This window comes from Nymphaea colorata, chromosome 9 (genome assembly GCF_008831285.2).
Source record: "Nymphaea colorata isolate Beijing-Zhang1983 chromosome 9, ASM883128v2, whole genome shotgun sequence".
NCBI lineage: Eukaryota > Viridiplantae > Streptophyta > Magnoliopsida > Nymphaeales > Nymphaeaceae > Nymphaea > Nymphaea colorata.
Window position 1 is genome coordinate 14,282,189 of NC_045146.1, and position 17,238 is coordinate 14,299,426.

At 38.6% G+C, this 17,238-nt stretch overlaps 1 protein-coding gene and 1 long non-coding RNA gene across 2 annotated transcripts; one reads left to right on the plus strand and one right to left on the minus strand.

The window, feature by feature from the left end:
- The first annotated feature begins 85 nt into the window (after positions 1 to 85).
- Positions 86 to 4,520, plus strand: LOC116260063 (uncharacterized). The gene is made up of 2 exons (XR_004174024.1): positions 86 to 299; positions 3,871 to 4,520. It is a non-coding gene; the product is annotated as an uncharacterized LOC116260063 (long non-coding RNA).
- A 4,285-nt stretch (positions 4,521 to 8,805) lies between these two features.
- On the minus strand, positions 8,806 to 14,554 carry LOC116261169 (protein trichome birefringence-like 11). Its single transcript, XM_031639800.2, has 4 exons — positions 13,788 to 14,554; positions 11,079 to 11,468; positions 10,580 to 10,738; positions 8,806 to 9,607 (listed from the first exon to the last, which is right to left on the minus strand). Exons 1-4 carry the CDS (start codon positions 14,201 to 14,203, stop codon positions 9,241 to 9,243), a joined length of 1,332 nt encoding a protein of 443 aa, XP_031495660.1. The 5' UTR covers positions 14,204 to 14,554; the 3' UTR covers positions 8,806 to 9,240.
- Between the last annotated feature and the right edge of the window lie 2,684 nt (positions 14,555 to 17,238).

Here is a 17,238-nt window from a genome sequence, read left to right on the forward strand (position 1 = left end):
GGTGAGCCGGTAGTGGTACAGTGCAAGAGGGTCATCGTCCTTATCAGGCGACGGTGAAAGGAGAAAAGAGATGCGTGGTCGAGAAGAGGCAAGAGGAGGAGAGGAAGGTGGAGGCGCACTAGTGCCTAAGGGGGCGGTCGGCGGTGGGCGGCAGCTTTTCAGTTGAATGTAGGAAGAGCTGGCGTTGTGGACAATAGTTGGCAGCTGCTTTTATTCCAGTGGGGTTTGTCTAAGAGAAGAGAATGGAACTACCCCAGTTGCAGCCTGAAATTAAGTGGTCGGACTTACCTTCGATGAAGGTCAGCTTTTCTTTTATTTCTCTTACCAACCAAAACCTTCATCCAATTCTCTACCCCTTATTCTAGATCTCTTTTTACATGTACCTATATTATGCTTCAACTTATATATCGGTTTCTTTTTGTAATACATGAAGTTAATATTCTAAAAAATCCAAACAAAGGTTGGCTGCCTACCAGCCCCATGTAACAACCCCTTGCTTTTCATACTTTATAAAATGTACCCATGTTATAGGTCAACTTGCATATCAGTTTTTTTTTGTAATATATGAAGTTAATATTTCGAGAATTCATTTCAAGAATTCTAAGCAATGGTTGACTACCTATCAGCCTCACCCTATCTGTTGTAGCAACCCAATAAAAGATATATTTCCAATAATTTTCATATGCCAAAAAGTAAAACTCAAATTAAAGGTTTCATTTGCACATGAAAATTTGTATTGCTTTCTTGAGTTTCCAAGCTTGAAGATCAAGCGCACATGGTTATTTTTGTTCAAGAAAACAAATTCTAAAACTATGAAAGTGGTTGAGGGTGTATATTTTTATACATATTACATAATTTCAATGTTGTGAGGCCAATTATAGTACTTGAATTGAGCATTTTGGAGCACTGTCCTTCCCCCTATACAATTCAAAACATTGGAATCTGTTTGGGTTCCATCAGGTACTGTGGGACCTTCTGCCCATCCCCCTAGGTACGCGGAATATTGCCATTTATACGAAGGAGGTACGTTTTCTAAAGTTTTGTTGTGAATAGCCATTTGACTGTATACTAGTTTAACTGCAGGTTGTAGATCTACAATGTTTTGTTATGTTCCACCAGCAAGAACCTTTTTACTAACGCCCCCACAAAAAATTTAAAATATCTAAACTATTTTCCTAAAATCAAAGAAGAAAGGAGGAAAACAGGATTTACAAAGTTAATAACCTATCCAGTCACCGTATGTTGTTGATTTAGAGAGTATTATTATTATTTATTATTTGCTTTTTATTTTATTTTTTGTCTTATAAAAGACTATTTGAATAACTTGTGAACAAGGGTTTAGTTCACTAAACGATAAGTAAATAAATTATAGGGCTACAACATAGTAGTTTTTGAACAAGTGGATCACTCATCATAAAGAGGATGAGCATGGGTGCACATGCCCAACCAAAATTTCTTATAAATTTGTGTCCCTGCACCACCACTAGATAAGCTTCAAGAGAATGACTTGGAGTTATTGCAGAGTGAAATGGTGCAGTACCAAATACGAGATAAAATCTTCCAAAGAACAGCTCATTTCTGTCCAAACCGATGTGGAAACAGTACCAACATTAGTGACATTGGCTTACTACATATTTGATGGGATGGAATACGACAACATTCTCAAATTACATGGGCCCATATGCTATGTATATATATATATATATATATATATATATATATATATATATATATATATATATATATATATATATATATATATATATATATATATATATATATATTATAGAGTAATTGATAAGTCCCAAAGCACTAGGTAAGGGACAAAAAGTCAAACTGCTTAAATGCAATGGTTATGATGTATTTTCTTGTGAATTAACCTTATAGATATGATCTTAAGAATAAATTGATGAGAAACATATATTAAATTAATCATTTTTTTAAAATGTAATTGTATTTTTATAATAGGCAAAATTAAACGGCTCTATAACATCGAAATTTTGATGATGGGCAAATCCCCATCTTTCATAAAAACAACTTAAACTCAAACATGTTTTTGTATCAAATTAGTTTTTACAAACATATTATGGTGTTTTAAGTTTTTTATTTTTATATTGTTGCATTCATTTTTTTTTGTTCATGTATAAAGTGGTGGACCCCCCAAAGATATGAATGTTCTTGAATAATTAGTGCCCTTCAACCTAAATTTCATGGCACCACCACTGAGCTGAGACCACTTGAGTCAGGGACAAAAACCATAGCTCCTAATTCTTGTTAAGAGATATTTTAAACAAAACATGAGGGTTCTAGTATGTTTAGAAAGCCACTGGTTTATGTTCCGGTGTTTAATATACGTTAATACTTTGGTTAATCAAAACTGGGGAACATGTTCCGGTGATTCTGACGATTTTTTTCTAGTAACTTGGAATCCCACAACATACTTGAAGGGGCCGTTTGGCATAAGGAACATTTTGTGAGTAGACTGTTAATCCGCCACAAATAATGGGACAAATTCATGGAATAATTGTGTAAATAGAATGAATATGTTTCAATATTTAGAGAAGATTCATGAAATACTCACACAATGTTGTTCTTAGTCGCTGAATTCCAACTTGGTCGTTTTTTAAATCTGAATTTAGATCTAACATAAGATTGGACATTTATATGCAACCTATTTAGATCTTTACCAGATTTCAAACAAATATCAAACTCAGGTTTGATTTTTAGTTATGAAAATATTCGTTGAATATGAATTCGGCTAGTAATCGGGCCCGAAACTTTTACCAGATCAATCCAAAAGGAATCCTGATGGACACCGAGTGCATGAGAAGGACATGCCCCCAAAAGAATATATTAGAAACGTACATCTCATCATTGAGGGAGATAGGGGACTCATACATCATATAATTGCAGTCGTATAATTGAAAAACAGTCGGCGAATTCATGTCCAGCCGCTTTATGCCCATGGCCAACTCCAGGTGTAGCCAAATGCCACCCACTTCCGTTTCACCTTTACACCTCACCTTTTTAGTACCGTCCTTCTTCATTAACTGGCAGTTTATCAATTATTTGTTGGGGATCAAGCTGTTTGCAGCGAGAATCAACCTTTCTAAATATTAGGCGACTAATTTGGTATAAACATATCAATACTAAGAAAAAGAGAGCGAAATATCACATATATGGTTTAAAACTTAGATACCATCACATATTGAGTTTTTCTTGTTTTCAGAACTTAATATCATCACAGATTGAGGTTTTTCTTATTTTCAAGTTTCTGGTTTTCTTGATTGCTTCCATGACTGATAGTTTATCAACAAAAACATGGGAAAAAATAAAAAATAAAAATTGTCATGAAGCGTCCTAAGATCCCATATGATGATCATCCGACCTGATCACTTTCTCAGTTGGATCTTTCATCATACGTGCGGCCAGACACATTTGACTGCACGATCAACTTTGGGGACCCAAAGACAACTGTGGATCACTTGAAAACCAGCTGGCTTACTTATCAAAGGGTGGATTTTACATCCCACATGGGCCAGAATACTTGCCTCTGGACTTCCATCTTCCTCTATCTACATCAATAAATGAAAAGGGAATTCCCTGATGCCCTTTTCTTTTTTGCCAAAGATGAGATTGTTTTCGCCATCAGATGTAGAGAAAAGATGGTCAATTCCTACTGTCTATAGGTTGCTTAGGCTTTCCCAGAAACTGGAAAAATTTTACAGCATCCTTGAGGGAAAAGAGAAGCGGAAGGATCCATCGACACCATTAAAGGCAACGTAATCAGATCATCATCCCGGGACCAGCAATCCACTTGAGGAATGACTATTATTTATTTCTTGTTGTATTGTTAACCTTGTTAAACAGATTACTTGAAAAAGCTAGGAAGGATGATTGAGTGACAGCATAAAAGGATGAACATGTAAAAGCAGGAATTTCATGAAATTATGAACATGGACTGCATAGTGGAGAACAGACATGACATGTGTAGGCTGCGTATCTTGGAAGAATACAGATGAGATCGCCACCCATTTCACCTCCTTGTGTTTTCTGGCCACAAGAGCCCTTCATCAACGTTGGCAGCGTACTGTCGTCCGTCCACTGCCCTCTGCTGTAGAAACTCCAACTGCACATCGAAGCAAGCCAAACAGATTCGCTCAAATCTATTGATTGCACTGTAAAGTCATAAGCATGTCAAAGCCACATGAACACACTGTAAAGCCGCAACAAGATCACGTAGGTTCACCTTTCTCCTGAAACTTCTCCAATTCATCTTCTTCTTTGCGGCTACGCAGATTTCATGTGAAGGAAGGATTGAATGCATTCCTTTTTGCTCTTTCCCCATTGTGGCAGCAGCGTTCTTTCTTGGATGCTGAACATCGATTAGGTATGTAAAGATATGCATGTCAATTTTCTTCCTGGATACCAATATACAGGTGTTTATCTTGCCACTTACTTCTTGTATGCTTGTTCCCCTTGAACTTCAGAAGGCCTGTGGTATGGTTTATTTATTTTAAGTTTCTTTTCAAAAACGTTAAAAATTTGCCTATGTGTGTCACAGCCATGTTACAGACAAACAAAAAGCGGTCACATTGTGAGATATAAACTGCAATTTTCACACTACATGGCGAAAATTGGAGCTACTCAATCAACGTTATCATTACTGAGTCTTATTGCAGAAAAAACGTTCAAGCAACAATGAACTCATCATTGTAATCATAAAACAAATCACGCTCCAAAGGCCACATTCAAGAGATCGACCTCAAAGTGGAAAAATTGAACTTATCAAAGTGCTCCATATGTTCACACAGTAGCTTTCACCATGCGCATAGCAAGAGAATGCTTGGAACCAACAGAAAATAGCTGCCACAATATAACTTCATTTTAATTGTACACAAAGCAAGTAAACAAATTAACTTTATCATTACCCAAAAGGTCAGGTTCAAGAATTCAATCTCAAGGTAAATGAAATAATCAGGCGACCATTCACTGTATAAGAAAATCCCCAAACCATTAGAAAGTAGCTGCTACCAACTACAACCCAGACAAAGTCTTTCATAAGGACATTTGAAAATTGCAAACCACAATCCACTGGAATCACATACAATAGCCTTTTATCTTCTTAAGGCATCCTCTGAAAGTGCTCTGTTAGCCTGACTCATGATCCAACACCCACAATCTTCTACTCCTCAAAGGTTGCCAAAAAAATGAAATAACCAAATCTGTTTTGCACCCTCACATGATCTCAGGGAAGGGTTCTGCAAGAACAAGCTGCTCAATGGAGCAGAATGGCCAACATGGTAAAAGTGCCACCACTTTCCAATATGATCAGTGCTGGTGATACCAACTCTGCTGCCTTTACAGCATCCACAAGATCTCGGTTCAGCAGATACCTTGACAATGAGCATTTTTCATGTTAGATCAAACAAACGACCAACGGATTTTGCCATCAGAAGGTCTAGTGTCAAAACGAGCACAATAATCTATGTGATACGAGAATTGAAATTATCAAAGAAAATTCCAGGACGATAGATTTCATAAGAGAACATCCTAAACCTAGTAATGGATTTGTATTACAAAGACCAGAATGTACATCATATACCATCCTTTATCGAGTTGTAGTTTGTGTCTCTACATTGCAGCTGCTAGTGATTGAGCAATATTTTTGCAGGAACCAGTGACATGCGTCAGACTAACTGAACTCCATGACTGTTCAGATGGAAATTATCCAAATAAAACCTGCAACTTGAGCAATGCCTCAACACCAAAGAGTTTGCATTAATAGACTCGAGATAATAAACGCGTTGATTCAACTCCAGATCCATGTTACAACCCACTAATCTCCAACTTGAATAAACTCCTAACTCAAAAAGCTCTCTCTCTCTCCTTCTCTCTCCCTATAAATAGCTCCCAGTAAATCTTTCACGGAACAAAACCATAACAACCAGCAAATCCAGTTGCAAGCATTAACTAGATAATCAAGACAAGCATAAAAAATAAAAAGTACCCACGATCACTTTCCAATCCAAAATTGCAAAATTAAACACCTGGAGGACGGTTGTGCCGTTAACCTGCATCGCATATTGTTCTGTACCAGACCAAGCCTTCGACAATCTCATCTGCAGAGTTTGAACAGAAAAAGAGGAAATTTCCATAAATGAAACAGAAAATTAATGTCAACTATTATCTATCCCGAAAGACATTATACAACGGAAGAGCATCATAATAATAAGTAAAGAGGAAACCATTATAATTCTATACTCTACTCATCCCCATCCATCTCCATCTCTGCATAAGCAAATAAAACAACATACTGATATCTCTTAGCTCTGAGAAACTTTCTTTATCACGGTCACTCTCCCTGCAAACACGGCATACTTTTAGTGGTGCAAAACCAAAAGTTAAAACCAACTAATATTAGTATTTGATCAATTATTAATGGGTAGCATACTTACATCTCTTAGCTTTGAGAAATTTTATTTGTCACGGTCAGTCTCCCTGCAAACATGACATACTTTTAGTGCTTCAGAAACAAAAACATCCAATCCATTCTTATAAAATGGTGACATTTAAATAAATGTAAAGTCCATTTAAATGCATAAGTATGTAGAATACTCTGATTTCAAGCAGAGAGAACTAGCACAAGAATCATGTCCATATTGATGACAGGTTGCACATGATTTAGTTACTTTGCACTGATAAACACTTGATAGATTCCTTTTATCGCTTTCATTTGCACAAGGGAGCTCATGATCTTTGAGAATTGTCGAACCATTGGACACATCATCAATGGAACGGATAGCTCTTAAATGTCCAACAGTTTCGTTTTCAAGTAATTTAAATGAAAGCATACTTTTCTTTATTCATAAGAACTCGAGCATGTCTCAGAAGTTTTCTTCAATTGGAGTACCAAAATAAACCTAAAAAACAATTGGGTTTCACATAAACTTTCCAAGGAATTTTGAGCCACATATATGAAGATTTTCAATCTCACATCCGTCGTCCTTTTCACTTGAAACAACCAACCAAATTTTCGGGTTTGGCAGTATGACAGTGGGCAGCAGTTTTCAGCCAATGGCCGATTCCCCCACACCCCCCTCCCTCGCGCTCTCTCTCTCTCTTTCTCCCACCCATGTTCATGTTGAACCAGTCTCTTTTGTGGGTAGCAATTTTCTAGAGGGACACTGATTCACAGGTTTTGGTACCTGAAGGGATACTTACGTATATAACAAAATAAATATTAAAATATTTTAATGTAAAAAAAAGAAAAAAAAATAAAATTGAGAAGTTGGTGTGGGCAACTGCCCACACCAGCCTATATGTGGCTCCGCCACCGGTGCGTAGGTTTCTTCTTGCTTAATGCATACAATTTCATACCCACGATTTGGGTTTTGACACTAGGGCAAGAGTCCATCTACAGTTGCTTGGGGTGCAAACAGAACAGTTTGTTCATTCCCACTGGTAAAGAGGAGAGGCGGTCACTTTGGAGAAATAACTTAATGGGTGTGCTATGATATGTGAAGATGCTTGGTCCGTGGATGGTCTTTGAACGGAGAGGAAAAGGTGAGTCATCTGCATGTCATTGTCATATTGTTATTCATGCCGTTGGCTCTTATGCATGCATCTGAAGTTGTAAGCAATCTGCAGCAGATTTGAGCTAAAAGATGGGAGAGACATTTAAACCTGGATCACAAACAGTTTCTGAGCTCCTCCAAAGTTCACATTCATTTACAAGTAGGTGGAACCCTAAAGTGAACGAGAACCAACATGGCTTTCGTAGCCCATTACGATCGGACGCTAGCATCCGCAGCCATTGTTGTCGATACAGTAAGTCTTTTATACGTACTCCACTAGTTCGAAGTTGGATGACCATGATTTCCAAAACGAGACTCACCACCATTTTGCTCGCAGGGTTTCGGTTCACCTGGTAGGGGCAACTTATTAGGATCATCAAGTCGACGGTCGACCTTAGATGTTTGACAGAACAATTATATTCTTTATGATATATGTTGTAGGATCAATTAAATGAGCAACTCCAAGGGATGGTAGAGCATAGATGTTGAGACATCATATTAGTAATTCTCAGTTTGGATCATCGAGTGAAATACATAAAACACATTATAAAAGATAAAGTTTCTTGGCTTGAATATCAGCTTCTTCAAATTTCATGCGCAAGTTACTTAGCTTATGACACAATAGCAAGGTAATACAGACCTAACGTAACATTTCACTTGTTGCAATGAGTTATTTTTATTAAACTTTATTTATGATAGAATTAACATATTTTCTTAATATTCATTGTAGATACACAAACTTTGTACGATTTCCACCTCAGTCATGAAATTATTGTGGGAGCATTTTCTCTTCATCTTAAAATTTTTTAAAAATGGTTTCATAACTTTGAACTAAAGTGAATCAATTGCATTGTAATATAAGTGTGAACATTTGCTATTCCTATATATTTGGTTTGAACTAAAGCTAATCAATTGCATTGTAATATAAGTGTGAACATTTGCTATTCCTATATATTTGGTTTGAACTAAAGCGAATCAATTGCATTGTAATATAAGTGTGAACATTTGCTATACTTATATGTTTGGTTAATGAACATCTAATTGTTTAGCTTATTTTGTTTAATAGATGAAAAATATAAGCAATATGTATTTTCAGTTTTCAAAAAAAATGTCATACTTAATGAAAAAGAAACTTAAAAGACTTTTGATGACGCGTAAATTTACAACGATAAATAATAAATTTACAACGATAAATAATAATATCGATGCTAGGGGAACGTTCATGGTATAGTTTTTACCGATCGCTATAACGATGCCAAACATAATTTATTATTTACCAATGTGGTCAAATAATAGTCAACATTTACCTACATGTAGACTCTTGCCAGTGATATTCTATAACGATGCATGTCTTTGTTTCACTAACATTTTCTAGCCATCGATAATGTTTAGTTTTTTTACAGTGTAGACATACCCTCACGCCTTGAGGGCTATATCAACTGGAGGCCAATCCAATACACTTCTGATTTAACTCGCATGATATATTATTATTTACAGCCTCCTGTAATGAAACCTTTATACAATCAATATACCAGCCCAATTTCCCCCATTCCTTCTTGAGGAACCAAATTGCTCAATTTGAATCGACACACGAAGACAGAAACCGCTGTACAAAAAAATGGCAGCTGATGCACTAAGTTTGTGCATTGCTTCATATTCATCGCTACAAAAGCGGGCCAGGTGGCTGGGCACCTTTCTGCCGTCTGAGGAGGAGAGCATAGAGGAGTTCATTCCATGCATCCGGAACTCCTGGCAAGCACCAATGGCTGCAGTCCTGTCGGTGCAGAGAGCTCGGGCCCGCTTCAGGCCCCATATAATAAATGGATGAGTGCCCGTCTTTGCGTGAGGTAGTCATGGAAGTCACGTTCATCACCTCCACATCCAGGTTGCTTGCTTTCTGCTGGTGTTCAGATAGAACCTCAGCCACCACAGTTAAAAACTTGATCCATGGTTGAGAATGAAGAGGAACAGGATCTAGCTCTGGAAACTTCTCCAGGTGGCAACTTCCCCCAGTTTTCCAGTCGCCTCCCCTGTTGACAATAGGATTAGCTTATTTTCAAAGGTAAAGAAGCACATGTTTTCAATTTTCACAGTTGCTGGATGCAGTTTGCAGTGTATTCATAGCCATAATCAAACAAAAGTTCCTACGATTTTGTCTTTTGCAATGCCCTTTCCAGGAGTATCATACACCAATATAGACACCAGATTCTGCACCAAAAGCAAATACTTGTACATATACTGACAAAATTCATACAGAATAGGAAAGTTGTGATATAGCAGCAGGCTGTCGATTTCTTAAACAAAAGTAACTTATGTGAGTTCCATACATCCATAGACAGAACTAATCGCATGATAAGTATATAAGATGAGCTTAGAAAGCAAAATTAAATCCAAAACTTGGTATTTGTTTGTGCAATCACTTAAAATGTGTTTGAAAATGTTTAATGTTTTTCCACGAACTGTATTTCACATATGGTGCAGACCCCTTTGGAGGCTATTGGAAGATACTTGCGTAGATATTCAAAATTGAGTTCTTAAGAACTGTTTCAAACATGACAGAACATTTCTTCGGAAAACGCTGTAAGATATTCGAAGTTAGACATTTATAAGATATTAATGTTGAGCTTCTAAGAACTATATTTCAAACACGACACATACCTCTTTGGAGAATATTGGGAGATACCAGCTAAGATACTGCTGGCGCCACATAGTGACCTTTAAGCCAGCCAACTTTAATTTTCCAAGTTATACAACCACAAGCTACTTTCGCTACCTAGAGGCCATAGAGCCCCCTGGACTAGGTGCTATTCGGTGCCATTTCATTAAGCTTTCCGTACCCTTGAAGAGCAAGAGCTGACACCTTATGTAAATTTGAAACACAAAACATAATAGTAGAAACTTTTACCCCCTATCTTTAGTTAACTGCATTAAAAGCATTTCACACGCATCACACGAGTGTGTATGCAATAATTATCTTTAAGAAATGAAATAATCGAATCTACCTGAAATGAACAGGAGCAAATGTTCGAAATATAACATAAGTCTTGGTCTGGTCAATTTCTTTCTCTATCCAGCTTATCACAGTCTCCATCGATCTGTTGTATGCACTCTCAACACTCATCTCCGGCTTCACTTCCTCTCCTTCTTCAAAATAACATCCCCTACACAGCAGTAACAAGTGAAAAGTTAATGCAGAAGAACTGAACATGGACCTGTATAACTTACAGAAAAAAGTTAGGATGGAGAACACAACTTCAGTGCACAAGCAATTTGCTGATTAACACAATGAGTTGCCAAATATTCTTCTTTATTGAAGTAATATCTTTAGTAACTAATAATCATCCTGAATGAGCAAACAACTCGTTCAGCTGTTTTGTTGTTTTCAGGAAAGAAACATAGTGCCTCCACAAAAGCAGTCGTAGTCTGCAATCAAGACTGTTCCAGCTCCCTTCATTCATCCAATACACAAGATTAGCGTTTCAGGTATGTGAAATCTCTTACCCTCTCAGTGTCTTCTCATAATTCCACCAGTGTCCTGTGTTAAATATCAGAATATCTGCACCCTTCCATTTTGATGAAGTCCAGTCCATGACATCCAATTTCAGGGTCATCTTGGCCTCCACTGGAGCACCTTTAGGTGGTCGGCCTTGGAACACCAGAAATGGTGATCGATAGTATTCCACAGTACAGTTATAGTCATGAAATTTGAATATGAAATAGCCGTTATGTTTAGTGATTGGCCTCCCATTGACTTCATATATTGAACTTTTGTTGGCAATTGCAGATGATAGCATGCAAAGGAGAGATTCCCATTGATTTCTCCCAATAGAATCACCCACAAAAACAAGCCTTCTGTTTCTCAGCATTTCTAGCATCATTCCTGCATCAAACCTGCATTGCGACGATCAAGTTTCAGTAAAAAAGACGAGAAGTCCAATTTCAAATTTCAACAGGAGCATATCCATCACATAACAAAGTTCAGCTTATTCAAACAAAGAAATAGTACATATATGAAAAAAAAAGTACATGCACAGTCAAAAATGAATTTTTGGAAACAAAGGCCCAGATCCTTTTTAATGGAGAGTCATGGTATGTCAAATCAGCACATGTAAAACGCCACCAACTAACATGTTCATGACGATGAAACTGTGATTACCAAATACTAACGGAACACATTGTTTCATGAAATTGAGAACAATTGAATTGGGGAAAGAACAACTAACTTAAGCACCATTTGATTAGAAAATAATAAACAAAAAAGATCTGTGACGACTCTACAACACATATAATCAAGCATCCAAGATGGCTCAGATATCCCTCTCACTTGTCCATCTCCCCCCTCTCTCTCTTCTCAAGAGGGGAAAAGAAAAACACAAACCAGGTAATTAGACCACGCCGTTAGTGTGTAGCTTTAATTTTCTTCAAAAATAGAATCAGAAAAAAAATGAGACCATTGGAAGATCGAAAATAGCATAAGGTCAACGCCCCTGTAAATTGAAGGTCAATTCGCAAAATTCGTTTGGTAAACCGCCTAAGCCTACCCGAGATAGAAGCCCGAGGAGAGTAACAATTTCTTCTTTTAGAGAAACTGAACTCAGATTTGTAATTTTCAATTTCAATTTCTAGATCAATTAACAATTGCGACTTTTAAATTCTGAAAGTAAGAGTTAAAGAGTCAAGCGCATAATACTCGACTACTATATAAACTATCCACACGGCATATTTAGAGTCGCCATAACATGCTTCCAACTATTTTCACATGGTATTTAAGAAAAACGTCACGCGGATTGGACTGAAAATTGAAAACAAGGAGAGAGAACAACTTTTTTTTTAAAGTTTCCAATACAATTTTTATAGAAGAAATAGGAAAGCGGTGGTCAAAGAAAGGTACTCGTGTGGCATTAAAGAAACTGAAATGTGTAGCATTTAAAAAAACCTTGTTGGCATCCTACAACCTGGATAACAAATGAAGATTTTATATGCTGCAGATTTGCAATAATAAAATTAGGGTCCTTTTATTTCACTGTAAACTAGCAATTCCAAAAGTCGCGTCATTTCTTCTGTCACGGGAGAGTCCGGGTTCAAAAATGAAATTATCAGGGAAAAACTTCAATCTCCATCAGCAAGCAAAGCAAGAAACGAAGACCGTGAACAGCTACGGATCCTAAACCTTCGCAAAATAGAGCTCAAAACAAAGGAGGATACAACGATACAATCTATCTGGAAACGGAAGATAACCCACATAAACAAAAGAAGAGAATGTGAGGAGGGCATGGCCGAGAAGATCACATGCCAACAGAGCGACATTAAAGAAACAAATGTGGCACACCGACCAAGAAATAATGGAACCTGAATTTTTAGCAGAGAAGCGTAAATTTCCATTCCCACCCTTCGAAAAGCAAGGAAGGTCAGGAGGTTCCAAGTTTCCAACATAATCGTCCAACCCACTATAACCCAATTCAAGTCTACGGTCGCTCTACAGTGTTAGTCCCCAAATGGCGTCGGCCATGGACACAAGGTCGAGAAGAAGACAATCAGGGCGTGATTTCGGCGAAAACCTTTGACGATTTTGATGGGTCTCTAGTGCGAAATGAAATTGAAGCGTTGACAGAAATAATTCAGAGAATGTTAGAGGGAGTTAATGACTCGCCAAACTGTACGCAGAAACAAGCGTAATTAACGGGGACTCTTGAATGCGGTGCACAATATGGACGGCACAGTGTCGGCGAATCAAGTCGGACACAGTAACCCAAGAGAAATCCTGAATATGTACTGAAAACGACTTCTCGCACACATTTTAGTAAATTTGCACCACCGGGGAAGAAGAAAGAGTCGGCCCCTCGTGTCCCAGTTAATGAGATGACCAAAACACCCTTGAACAAGAAAGAAGCCAGGAAATCATCCTGGCTTTCTCGTTCATCCATGGACACTCTCCTGAATCCACACGCAGTGAAATGGGGAAGGAAGACGTTTCCTCCATTACCCATTTTCTCAGTGGTTGTTTTGAAAGGGACGGGTTTTTTTACTTCTATTCCATTGAGTAGTGAGGAACCTGGTAACGTTTTTTGCGAAAAAAGAAAAGAAGTACAAGAAAAGAGAGGGAAGCCAATGGAGCGAAACAATGGAGAAACCAGTAAAAAGCGAGACAAAGACAGAAAAGGAAAGCAAAAGAAGCAGTTTCTTTTCCATTCTGGAGGGCAAAGGGGAAACCTCGGGAGATTGCAGGAGTTGGGTTGCCACCGCCATTTTGTGTAGAAGTCGTCAGGGCGGCCGTTCTCGGAGCAGCGGAAGCCCTCGTCCAGGAACCCGCAGTCCACCGATCTGTAGAGAGGGTAGCTCTCGTCCCAGACCCAACTCCCCGTGAACACATCGCAGGCGGGCGCCGCCAGGAAGTCCGGCAGGGACGCCTTGGGTGTGGAGGAGTACCGGAGGTCGACGAACCGCTGCTGGGACAGCAAGACCCGCTTGCCGACAGCGAAAAACCCGACGTCCATGTAAACGAAGCAGAGGAAGAAGGCGAGGGCCATCGCAACGAAGAAGAGCACGCCTGGGGAGGAGACGCTGGGGGGCTCGAGCTTCGGAAGGCGCCGCAGCTTCTTCACCATCAACTCCATCCCGAACACCATCGAACAGGAAGAAGAACAAGAAAAAGCGAGACAAACGCCGGCCGGATTCTTGCTTTTCACTCCTCCTCAAAGGAGAGACCGGGAGGAAACAACCGAAAGAGACAGAGGGAAAAAGAGAGAGGGCGAGATCAACATTACCAACGCCAACGAAGGCCAGCGATAGTCGCGGCCTTAGATGGCAAAAAGAACAGCACACGAAGTAACTGATGAGAGAGAGAGAGAGAGAGCCAGGCGGCTTCGTGTTGGCATTCAGGATACGGCGATATCTTTCCTTTTCTAGTTTCTGCGAGCAGAAGCGAAGCGTGGAACTGAATGACGGCGTGCCGCGAGAGAGACGGAAGAATTTATTCGCCTCTTGTTCACATGATTCAAGAACTTTCAAATTCAAGAACTTGAGGGTTCGAGCCCACCCGGCGTAACCTGGCTCGGGATGGGCTTTTTTGGAACTGGTCCGTTCTTGTTGCTCGACTCGGTCCGGTCCGAATCTTTATTTCCCGTTGTTTAGTATGCTGATATAGAAGGAAAGAAAATCTGATAAATAAATGAGTAAATAAAACGTTTTTCTCGCATATACAATTTTTGTATTTTGGCGACCAAAATTTTTTAAAAACGATGGGTGAAAAGACAACTTTGTCCAACCGTGAAATCCCGATCGAGTTCGTGGGGAAGTGGGTCCTTTCGGTCCCCCGTGGCGCAGGGAAACTCGGGTTCCCTTTTTTGTTCGTGCCGTTATTTTTCTGAAAGAAAAGATCGAGAACTTCCTAATTCCTGATTTTGAAGCGGGGAAAGTGGAACGAGAGTGCTGTAGTTCCAGGAGAACTGTGTTTGGCTGGTCGTTGGCGAAGCCATGGACAGCAACTTTTTGCCTTTTTTTTTTCATTTCTCTTCTTCTTTTCTAGGGATCTTTGGGAATGAATAAAGACAATGTGAATGCTTTTCTTTTTTCTTCTTTTCTTTTTTTGTGGAAATCTTCTTCCCTTTAATTTAAAAGCAAAAAGGCGATGGTTTTGCTTTAGAATGGGAGAAATATTGTTCATATTTTCATTTATTTTGATAACTAACACCCGATACTAAAGTGAAAAGAAAACACGGTAATAAATTTGATACTAAGGGTGCACCGTTGCTATCGCTGACACCGACGCAGCTCAAGACTCCGGAAGCAAGAGGAATGGGGGGGTCTTCGGGCCTTTTTCGGACGGTGGGATTAATACTCCTTGCTCACCCGAAATTACACCAAATATTCACTGTAATCAAATGATTTAATGATTTATGTGATTAGGAAGGATAGAGACCAGAGTAGGCAACATTACAATTTCCTTCATTTCTTTTCTTCTTGTTCTTTTGTTTTTGTTCTTTAATAAAGCGCCTCGGCCTTCATGATGACAAATGGTAAGTAACCACGGCTGTTTGTTTCTTCTCTCTTTCTTCCTCTTGTTCTTGGACATTGTGTATACGAAAACTTAGAGATTCGTCAAACTCAGATCAAACTGCAAGACCAAGAGCTGTTGTTGATCTTTCCTTGAAAATTAGCATGAACGCATGATTCCTTGCCGCCAAATTCTGGCCGGAAAGGATGCTTGGCGGCAAGGATGCCGGCGACGTTCATTCAAGTTTAACCAAGATTAAGGTAATTGACTTGAGCCTGAGGTCCGGCAACTCCTGTTCCTTGCCTGTGGGTTGCTGCCTCTCAATCGTTTTACTATATATTTGAAAAGGGTATAATTTTTTCTACGATCTTAAATTGGGTTACTATGTATTCTGCCCGTAGACAAAAACTTTTTGCTCTACCATTGTGCTTTACTGACCCACCTTTTACATTCTTACGTTACGATGCTGTTGCACATGCAAGCGATCGATAGATCCCAACCACTTAATTAGAGACAAAAACCAGACACACTCGAATTTGATTGTTAAAATACTTTTGTATATAATGTAACTATATACATAAGAACTTGAGAATGTTTTGATGTGAAACATTCACTAAATTAGTCATTTTTTTTAGTTCAACATGTTTCTATGGTAATTAAAAAAAAAAAAAAAAGGAAAGGCCCTTATGACATCAATTTTTTGCCAGTATAAAAAATGAATAACTTAATAAGAGGTCTTTCTTGGTGCCCGATGTAAGCCGTTTGGGATATACCAATTTCCATATACATTCAAATTATATATATATATATATATACCACTAATTTGAAAGTACATGGTTAAGGGAATAGCTATAAATCAAGCCCTGACCATTTTCACTTGCTGCTTAAAATACCATTTTATGTGTTTTCTTGTAACTTGTATGTGTCATGCCCATTATGTAGATTGGCCTTTGAAGTGGTTACAATCATAAATATTCATTATTAAATGATAAAAAAAAGGCATATAAAAATAGTGGTGCTTATTGGGCAAGGCCGGAACAGCCCTATTTAAAGTACGGGTCCAGGTAGGACCGACTCGGACTGAGCTCGAACCTGGTTCGGTTTGAACTTGAGCTTGGGCCTGACCCAACCGGCCGGGGCCGAGGGCCCTCAGCCTGGTGCTCACTCTCAATATAAAACCAAGGGGATAAAGAAGCGGTGCAAAGCGTGGGAGTTAAGAATGGAAGGTGTTGGCACGAGGCAAGTTCTTGCTTAAAGAATTTCAGAATTCTTCCACAGCCTTATCAAATCCAGAAAGCAAAAAATTTTCCAATGCTTTGCTTGGGAAAGCTAAGCTGGAAAGTATAACTTAGGCTGGGAACTTGCTCTCTGATTCCCACCAGCTTTTCATGTGCAGTCAGATGAGACTTTATGGAAAAGAATCGTACCGAAACCTTAGAATGCCTTTTGGCTCCACATATATATATATAGAGAGAGAGAGAGACTTCTCTTTTTTTTTCCAAATCAGTGGTTGAGAAAAAAACACTTGTTCTTTCTAGCATCTAAGAATTTAGCACAGGGCAGTTAATATTATAATGCATCTATTTATATAATAATGTTAGAACAAACCCTGAACATATTCAACTGGCATAAATATCAAAACGAGTCCGGATCAGTTTGAAATGGCGG